General features: G+C 53.0%; 1 protein-coding gene across 1 annotated transcript; it reads right to left on the bottom strand.

Moving 5' to 3' along the window:
* Positions 1-7,176: 7,176 nt before the first annotated feature.
* On the bottom strand, positions 7,177-7,650 carry UCN3 (urocortin 3). Its single transcript, XM_085326095.1, has one exon. It carries the CDS (start codon positions 7,648-7,650, stop codon positions 7,177-7,179), a length of 474 nt encoding a protein of 157 aa, XP_085182221.1.
* Positions 7,651-9,511: the final 1,861 nt, after the last annotated feature.

Below are 9,511 nucleotides of genomic sequence, written 5' to 3'. Positions count from 1 at the left end.
GAGCTGAGGAGGACCAGCCATAACAGCTACTGCTACCCAGAGAGCAATCTCTTCCTCAAGCCCCACAGCTACTCACCATGACTCTGGACCACCTGAGCTCCTCACTGAAATCCCACCCCCACCCCCTTCTCACAGCATTTTATAGCAGCAGAGCTGGGCTCACCATTAAAGGGGCAGTGTGGCTTCCTCCTGCCTCCTGCCCTTTCCTCTTATGCACATCTGCTAACCAAGTTCTCTAACTTTTCTGCTCCTAAAGAGGTAGCAATACGGGGCAAACAACTTGCTTTGAAGGAATTGCTCCTGAAGAGCTGTAGGATTTGGGGTTCCTTTGGCTTTTAAACACTAATGCAGCATTGCTAACCCAAGTGTGTCTAATATCACATTCTACGAAATCAGGAAAATAGTTTTAAATGTTTTTTCAGGGAGTATCTGGATTATTTTGATTTTTTTTTAAGATGAGGCTTTTTTTTTAAGCATATTTTGCAATCTTCAGGGCTGGAAACCTGCCCTCCCACCTTCATCCCGCTTCCATGAATGAAAGCAGCACGTTTCTCAGACTGCCTGGGATCAGCTGGGAGTTGCAAGATAGAGCTACTGCCTCTGGGTAAGGTTGTGGGGCTGGGATGACTTCTTCAGCATTGGTGGCAGAAGCAAGCAGGACTCTGCAGTCTCTAGGACCACGCTGTCATAGGTAACATTGGGCTTGTCTGCAACCAGAGCCGCAAAAGCAATCTTACCCCCGCCCCCACCCCGGTCTGTGCCCGAATTTTCACTGTTTTCACTTTTCTTCAAACCTCCCAGGGCCAGATCTGATGCCGAGGGTGCGGGGCTTGCCCCTGCCTGGGTGGCCCAGGGTGGCAGGGTGTGCAGTTCTCCTGACCAGCTCTGGCCCATTGACTATGCCAGGACTGTAGCTTGTCCCTGTGAAGCTGAGTCCCGCCACGAGAAGGGATCTCGGGGACCTGTTGGTTTTCCTTCTCTCAAATAGAGATAATGGCAGTTTATGGTAAAAATTCATCAGAGACACTGAAGCTGCTGCGGGATGCGGGGATGATGGATGCTCTGGAAAACCCTGGAGGGCCGGGGAGAGAGGTTATGGTACATCGCATGACGCCAGGACTGAGAGGTACCCGGTGAGATCGCACACTGCAAACGGACGATGGTTTTATTTTTCATGCAGCGTGTATGAAAGCAAGAAACTCAGGGGCACAGGATACCCTGAAGGCCAGAAACACAAGTGTTTAAAGCTGGATTAGGTCCAAGTCGTGAGGACTGGCTCCATGGGGGCTATTAAACTTCACAATTGGGTCCCTTTCTCTCCCCCCCCCATCTCACCAGCCTTCTCAGACTCAGCAGCAGGAAGGTTGGAGCTTTCCAAGGGGGAGAGCAGAAAATGGGAATCTCCAGGGAAAGAACCTATGGAAAAGCATTGGAAAGGTAGAAGTCAAAAAAATTAAAAGCAAATGTTCATGAGAGATACATGGAACAGAGAGAAGCACTCCATCCGTGGGAGGATATTGGGTCATCTACCCCATTTGTAAGAGGTCCCCTGGAGTTATCCTCCCCTTGGTTGGGTTTGGAGGAGACTTGCAGGAAGATAATGTTTGGTGGAGGATATATGGGGAGTTTGACAGTCCCTGATGAGGGCTTTTATGTAAGTAAAGTGAAAAATTTATTGTTAGTGTAATGGAAATCTTAGTAGACAAGAACCATCGTTAGTCTAGATCTAACTGTGGCAGAAAAAGAAGAAATAATAGTACAGTTAGAGTGCTTATATACAGAACAAAAATGCAATAATAGTAATAATACAATTAAAATCGCAATGCACATAGTTTCTCTCTCTTCTCTTGGAGTTATCTCACCCTTCCTTCTCTGTCTGTTACAGCTGGCAGCTTTGGACTGCTCAAGGGGATAACCCTGTAAGTTGTCAGCCTCCAGAGTCCTTTGCTGGGGGGAAATATCATGTTGATGTTGCTGGTTTCTTCTTCCTCCTCCAGGATCCATTCGGAGTCATTTTTATATGTTTAGTAACATGTTTTGACACATTTCTCTTTCTTCATTAGCCTGCAGCTCCAGCCTACATCTGAATTTACTTTATACGGCGTCATTAACACATATCAGATGTTATTTCTTCATTACCTCTAAAGCCAGTTTTGTTTAGCTGCAGGTCTTCCTTTCTTTAGATGACCTTGGGTGATCATAGCCATGGGCTCTCCAGGGCCAAACGCGTGCCTCATCTCTGTCATCCTATGTCTGTATTACACTGCACCATTGCCTGTGCCTCCACTTCCCCGTCATACCAGGCCAGTATTTCTCTATATTCCATCATTGTGTTAGAGCCATAAATATGTCATTCTACCTAGAACAACTGCTTGCTACTGCTATCGATATAGAACTGTGGCTGCACCTCATGAAGATAACCAAAAGTAAAACAAATTAGCCATGGACACCTGCTCGATTAGGGGGGATGCTGCCATAGCTAAACCAAGTAAAATAAAGTTACAGGCCAGCCAAAAAAAGTTCAGACAGAGCAGGCCTAACAAGCCCCAGCCCTGAGACCTTGCCAACTCATCACAAAGCTTATAGACTGATGCTAGCAATGGCAAAACAAAGACAAGTGCAGAGTCCTGCACCTAGGGAGGAATAACTCCGTGCACCAGCACAGGCTGGGGGCTGACCTGCTGGAAAGCAGCTCTGCAGAGAAGGACCTGGGAGTGCTGGTAGACAAGAAGTTAACCTTGAGCCAGCAATGTGTCCTTGTGGCCAAGAAGGCGAATGGCATGCTGGGGTGCACTAGGAAGAATGCTGCCAGCAGATCAAGGTGATCCTTCCACTCTACTCAGCCCTGATGAGGCCTCATCTGGAGTATTGTGTCCAGTTCTGGGCTGCCCAGTACAATGGAGACATGGCACTACTGGCACAGTCCAGCGTAGACTTCCTGTGTTTCAGTTTGTGCCTGTTGCCTCTTATCCTGTTGCTGGGCTTCACTGAAAAGAGTTTGGTCCCATCCGTTGACACCCTCCCTTAAGGTATTTGTAGACATTGATAAGATCCCCTCTTGATCTTCCCTTCTCCAGGCTGAACAGGCCCAGCTCTTGTAGCCTTTCCTCATAGGGAAGATGCTCCAGTCCTCCGATCACCTTTTAGCCCTACACTGGACTCTAGACCAGTAAATCCACCATCAATCACATGGCATGCCAGTAAGATAACACTGCTGATAGCCCAGCTCAAACTCAGGCTAACTGTGGTACAGTAGTGCCAAATGGCAATGGAGTCAAGTGTCTGAGTAGGTGGTGTGCCTGGAGGCGTTGCTTTTGTGATGCCTTTTCCACTGAAGGCAATGCAACCAGGAGGAGGTCATCTTGCCACCAAGAATGGCTATTGTAGGGGTATTTGCAGTCCGAAGTGCATCTCATCCCCCTGATTCAGACTCAGTCTAGTATTTGTTCCTGATGCAGCTCTCTGCAAGGCAACAGTGTCTCTCCTGCTGTCCTTCCCCAAAAACAGGCTGGTTCTGCTCATGGCTACGGCTTTAGTTGCTGATTGAGCTGGAAGTCTGCTAGATGCTTGTAGCCAAGATGCAAATACGGGCTTCTCATTGCATGGCAGGGTGTATTTCTGGCCAAATGGTCAATGCCCATTGAGCTACACTACCTGCATCCCATCCTTTGGGATCTTCCCCATCAAGGTGGGCTTAAGGCCTCCTCAATCCCAGAATGGTGTTCAGAGACCTTGGACCCGCTGCCCTTGGGGAGATGCCTAAATCACTGTAGCATCTCCAGTTTGCCCTGATGTATGTGAAGGAGGCCTTTGTGCATTGGTGTGTAGAGGAGGAGAAGGAGGATGGGGTTCTTGGAGTCCAGGGAAGGCCTGGCTGCCTTGGGGAAGGATTATGAAGAAGCTGGAAGGGACACACCAGTGAAAGAAGAATATGAGGAAGAGCAGAGCTGGCCTGACTGAGTCCTGTGCCTCTGCTCCTGACTGCCTGGTGAAATGTTCCTCCTGAATGCAGTATTGGGGAACTGGGTTTCATCCCTGGATCCTGCGTGAAATGACTGGAATGACTGAATTCTCCGCTGATTTTTATGAAACTGCACATACAACCTCCAAACAGCATCACTGTCTGCCTCTTCCTTTCCAAGTGACTTGGCTCCCAGTGCTCCCAGACCCAGGTGGTGGCTGATAGATATTTCAGTGCTCACGTTTCAATCCAGCTTCCTCAGGAAATCTGGCTCCTGTGACCTTTGTCTGTGTCTCAGCCCCTCTGAGCAGCTTGTGATCATGCTTGGCAAAGGCTGAGAAGATAGTTTAATATTGGAAAGGTTTGTCAAAGCTGGTGTGGGATGTGGGTGAGACTTCTCTGAGGATGCAGATGGGGCAGGAAGATCTCTGCTTTCCCCATCACTCAGTTTGAGTTGATATCTGCTGTCCCGTGCTCAGCTGTGCAGGTCCAGGAAAGAGCCGGGAGCCAGCAAATACCCTTGGGCTTGTCCACTCCCAACACAAAATACTTCCTCCAAGTGGTCGCTGCAGGCTGGGATAGCAATATGGCCAGAGAGCCGAGCACTGTGCGGGGCCAGGTGGCCCATGCTGGGAGCCAGGATGGATGCGTTCCTGGGAGCAGAGCCAGATGAGCAGCTCTGCAGTAGCCAAATTTGCTTATTCTTGGCTTCAAGACAGCATCTAAAACTGTGAACTGCCTGCAGATCTGGATACAGACATTGTGGGGCCAAATGCTCCCTCAATTCCTCATCAGCCGCTCTATGAGGAGGTGAGAAACTATCCCAGGACATGCTGGTGGGATGCTCCAGGTGCCCGAGCTACCTGGGGTGAAAGCAAGACCCAAGCGTGAGCCTCAGGAATGTGATGTTTTGATTTGTAGGCAATAGCATGGGGCTGAGATGTTCCCCTCGTCTAAACAAGTGCTAGTCAGTGAGTCCCTTCCCTCCTGGAGCATCACAAGTCCTTTGGGCCCCAACCAGGGCTGGTGCAAATCTTTGTGGCTGCTGGGGAAAGGCCTGTTCGCAGCCTGGAAAACTGGGAAAAAACACTATAACTTTCTGCCCAAAGCAATGGTTTCTCCTTGCTGCCTCTCCACTCTGAGCAAACCCTTCTGCTGCTCCTTGCTGTGCCGAGGCTTCTCTGGGTGGCAGGGTGCAGCCGTATGCACTGGAAAAGCTGAGTCCTCACAACATTGGGGCACTCTTGCAGGATATCAAACCCACACAGGGACAAGCGTGTATCTGCCTGGATGTCCAGCCAGGTCTGACCTCGGTCTTCCCTGCTCTGCCTGGCTGGATGTGAGCCAGCACACGTGCTTCTCTCTGCTTGCCATTCATGGGGCTCCCCCTGGCTGGCCCTGTACCCTAAACCACTTCCAGGGCAGACTGAGTGCGTTGTTTGAGTTGGGTTGATGTGACCAGTTGGATCCAAGAGCAGTCCTTCCTGGGAAGGCAGATGGACATATAAAGAGTGGCTTCTACTCACTCAGGGAAGATCTCTTCATCTAATGTTGCCCACTCCCAGAGGCACCTCTCTGCAGGGTCCCTTACTCATGCAATGAGTCTTGGCTGGAGACAGAGGGTTAACCAGATGGGTCCTCCTATGAGCTGCTATATCCAGGCTCTCTGGAAAGACCTTGCTGGTCCCTCATTGGCCTCAGTGCAGAGGCAGGATGGGCTCAGTGCACAGAGACTCTGCAGGTATGTTGCCTGCTGGAGAAGTGTGATGCTAGAGGAAGATGATGGAGGGCCTGGTGCATTATTTTATATTTACTTCCCAGGTTTAAGCTGAGTCTGTGGATGGTGATGAATTCAGGTCCCCCTATCACATCTCTGGGTTGCAGGTCACCCAGAAGCCTCAGCCACCTGAGCAGGGCCAAGGGCTGAATTCAGTCATGTTGCCTCCTCTGGTGTCTTTCTTCAGAAAGCCAGAGAGGAGATGCCTCTAGCTACTTCCCCGCAGCTGACTAGCAGGTCGCTTGGCTGACTCTTCAGCCAGAGACCATTCTGCTATAACGTCCTCCCTGTGTGGGGCTTCCCTGAGCTACCTTCTTGCTCTTGGCAAATGTCTCCTGGAGAAGAGGAGTCAAGTTTCTCTCTGTGTCCCACCAGTACTACTATGCAGGGCTTGAGGCCAAGAGCATCTTGGAGCTGGACTAAAAGGTGAAGGGGAGAGAAGACAGAGGAGGGAACAAATAGTCCAAGGCAAAGGGGCAGGTTTGGGAGCTCAGAAAGCTGGGACGTGGATGGAGGGTGAACAGAGGGTGATTTGAATTTGTTGGGGTGAGTTGGTGAAGAACTTCCTTGGGGAGCTGAGAGCCCTAAATTTGCATAGATGTCTGCTGGGAAAGGTGGGGAGATAGGCACAGGGGGACTGAGGAGTGCAAACAGACCTCAGGGATGGCTCTGGAATGGCTGAGAGGCACCTGGGATGCTTGGAGCTCCACACTCAGCTCAGGCCATGGTTGTCAGCATCCTGGGGAAGCACAGTTGGGACCACCCTGCAGCCAGAGATGCTTGTGATGGGCCATGCAGATTGGGCCCTTGCGTGGGCCATGGGTCATGCTGTTCCAGTTGTGACTGCTGAGAGTGTAGGGGTAAAAGGGTGGTTGCAAGATGGCTTTAAAGTCTAAGGGTGTCTTGCATCCTCTCTCAAAAAGGAATTGAGAAATCTCTCTTGAGCCTCACTGACCAGTATTGCTTTCCCCTTCCCAACGCATGAGGTTGTGTGCAGGGTCCTGGGACAGAGCATAGACTGGGTGGTAGCAGGGACAGGGTCATGTGACTAGGCTGAGGGAGGCTTTGGACAGATCACAGGGCCCAGGTGGACCCAAGTGAGCACCCGATGGAGGCGATGGGAGAACAAAACATTGGAAACTCAAGAGATTGTAGCTTTAATAGGGACCTTCCCCAGGCAACACATCCCCTTGCCCTCTTCTGGATGACAGCTTCTTCTCCACATATGGAAATGTCTGGGGCATGAAGGAGGACTGAGGAGAGAGGGAAGGAGAGAAAGAGGAAGAAAAGATATCTGAAAGTTAGGTAGCTCTGTGGGTCAAAAATATACAACATTGATATCATACACAGCTGTCAGTTCCCTCTGGCCAGTGGAAGTGGGGTTGGCTGGTGGCCTCGCTGTCCCCACATGGCCGGTCCTGCTCCAAGTCCCCCCGGGTCACTTTCGCCGCCCGATCTGGGCCATGAGATGTGCGTTGGCTGCAGCCTTTGCCCTCAAGTTCTTGGCTTTAGCAATGTTGAAGAGGATGTTCATGATGTTGGTGGGGACATCAAGAGAGAGGGTGACCTTGGTGCGGCGGTCACTCTTGGCCCGGTTTTGATATGTCTTCCCCTTCACCTGTGCTTGGGAGACATATTTGTAGTGGCCTTCCCCTGGGAATGTCCTTTTCTCCTTCTCTTCCTCCACTGCCTCTTCCTCCTCCTCCTCCTCTTCAGATGCATCCTCTGGTACTGGGTAGTCCAAGCCACGCTTGTCCAGATGGTCTTTCTCATCTGGGTGGCTCTTCTGGGCCTCGGTGAGGGCCGCATTGAGGCAACTGAAGATGGAGGCGGCATTGTAGAGCTTGAGGGCCCGGCTGGTCTCGGCAGCGCAGAGGAGGATGAGGAGGAGCAGCACTTTAGCATGTGGCATGGCGGCGGCCTGCACAATGGGAGACAGGGAGGGGAGGGCAGAGGTGGCCATGAGAGCCCTGTGGTGCCAGTATGAAGTGATATTGTCCCTATCTCCCTAGGAGGACCCTGGTCTTCTGTGTGCTGCTCCCAGGCCTGAAGGTGATGGGATTGGTGGGACTCAGGTGCCCCAGGGCCTCCTCCTTGTGCTAGGACTCAAGGAGCAACCCCAATATGATGGCACAGTGGCATTACCCCCTCTGACCCCCACCTCGAAATTCGAGTTTATCTGGAGCCTGGGGGGCTGCTGCAAACCTTGGGCAACCTCCTTGCTCTGTCAGACTTGCCCATCCCCGATTCCTGCCTCTCCGGGAAGAACCAGCTAAAGTTATCAGGATTATCTATTCGTTATCAGGATTATCTAGCTCATGCACACATCACTCTGCCTACCCGTCCGTCTGCTCAAAGGGGCTGACTAAAACCGAATTTCCCTGGGGGTCTTTGCCTTTGGACCAGCATGCCTGAGGCTAGCCCCAGGGGGACCCAGCTCTCTGAGCACCTGGACCAGGGCTCACATTCGCAACCTTCGGGCCCCATCTTGTGGCAAGCACATCGCATGGCAAGCTGGGGCCGAGGGACAGTCCCCAGGGGTGCAGGGACCCTGTCTGGGGTGATGGGAGTGTGGGGCTGAGCCTTGCCATGCCATGGTCTTCGTGGAGGCTGAGGAGGTAGGGAAGAGCTCCGGGAAAGCTCTTGCAGGTGCCTCCTGGGTGCCTCCCTGGCTGGCTGTGTCGCCCAGGGTCATCCCCGCATGTCCCTTTGCAGCCTCTGCACCCGCTGGGGTTGTGGCCGGGGTGAGGCCAAACCGACCTGCATGAGCAGCTGCTGAGTGGAGTATCCTCAGATTGATCTGAAAGCAAATTAAAGCCCTTTCCCCCAGGAGCTGTCACCATCTACCTGCTGTTCTGCCGCTGGGCCATGGTCACCGTCACTGCTGTCACCTTAACTCTGCCCTTTGCTGTCCCTCGGAGTGGGATACCAGGGCAGGCTGGCCGTGCGGGGGCTGAGGGCACCGCTCAGTGCCCGCTCCTTTGCCTTGCTCCTCTCTGTGCCAAAGCACAGCTCTGCCCCTGGGTAACAACCATCACCTTAACTCTGCCCTTCATCCCGACACCGGAGGAAGGAGGTGGAAGAGCTGTGCTGTGCCAAAGGCTGCTGCTGCGGCCCCAGGGAGGGACCTCTGCCCAGGTGCTCAAACCTCCTGCAAAGCTGGTTTGGTGCCTACAACTCCTTCAGCTCTGAATAAGGTAACTTATTTCAGCCCCCGTGAGCTCGCGCTTAGGAATTACCGTCCTTCCTCCCCCTTGCCTGCTGCCCCTATTTTCCCTCCGAATTAATTCACCGGGCCAGCAAAAACCTAGGACCAGCTGGGCAGGGAGAGCCCGCGTGAGGCTAGATTTTAAATAAATCCGGAGCCGGCAGCCTGTGGCTGAGGCTGGGCTTGGCCCCAGCCTCTGCACCCTGTTTGCCCTGGGAGTCTCCGTGGGAGCCGCCGGCTCCGCGGGAACTGCCCGGCGGGCGATTTGTGCCCCGCGAGCTCGAGCTGCCGGCTGCAGAGCCGCAGTCGCTCCGAAAGCGCTCGCCGACCCAGCCCGGCTGCCGGGAGTGAAGTGAACTGATTTGAGCCGGCAGCGCCGGAGCTGCTGAGCCCGAGACCGGCGCTGGGCAGCGGCTCTCCCCGCCTGCCTCTGCTCCCCCGGGCCGGCGCTACGCGGCCGTCCGAAACGGGCCGGCTGCCCTGCGGCCGGCCCCGGCACGCTGAACTTTCCCTGCCCGGCGAAACTCTTTGGGAAACCTCGGCTGAGCGAGGAGAGCAGCAGCAC

This window comes from Rhea americana, unplaced genomic scaffold, assembly GCF_003343005.1.
Source record: "Rhea americana isolate MKP2758 unplaced genomic scaffold, rheAme1 scaffold_1, whole genome shotgun sequence".
Taxonomy (NCBI): domain Eukaryota; kingdom Metazoa; phylum Chordata; class Aves; order Rheiformes; family Rheidae; genus Rhea; species Rhea americana.
The sequence above is the reverse complement of the archived record's forward strand: the minus strand, read 5'-3'. Positions and strand labels throughout refer to the sequence as shown.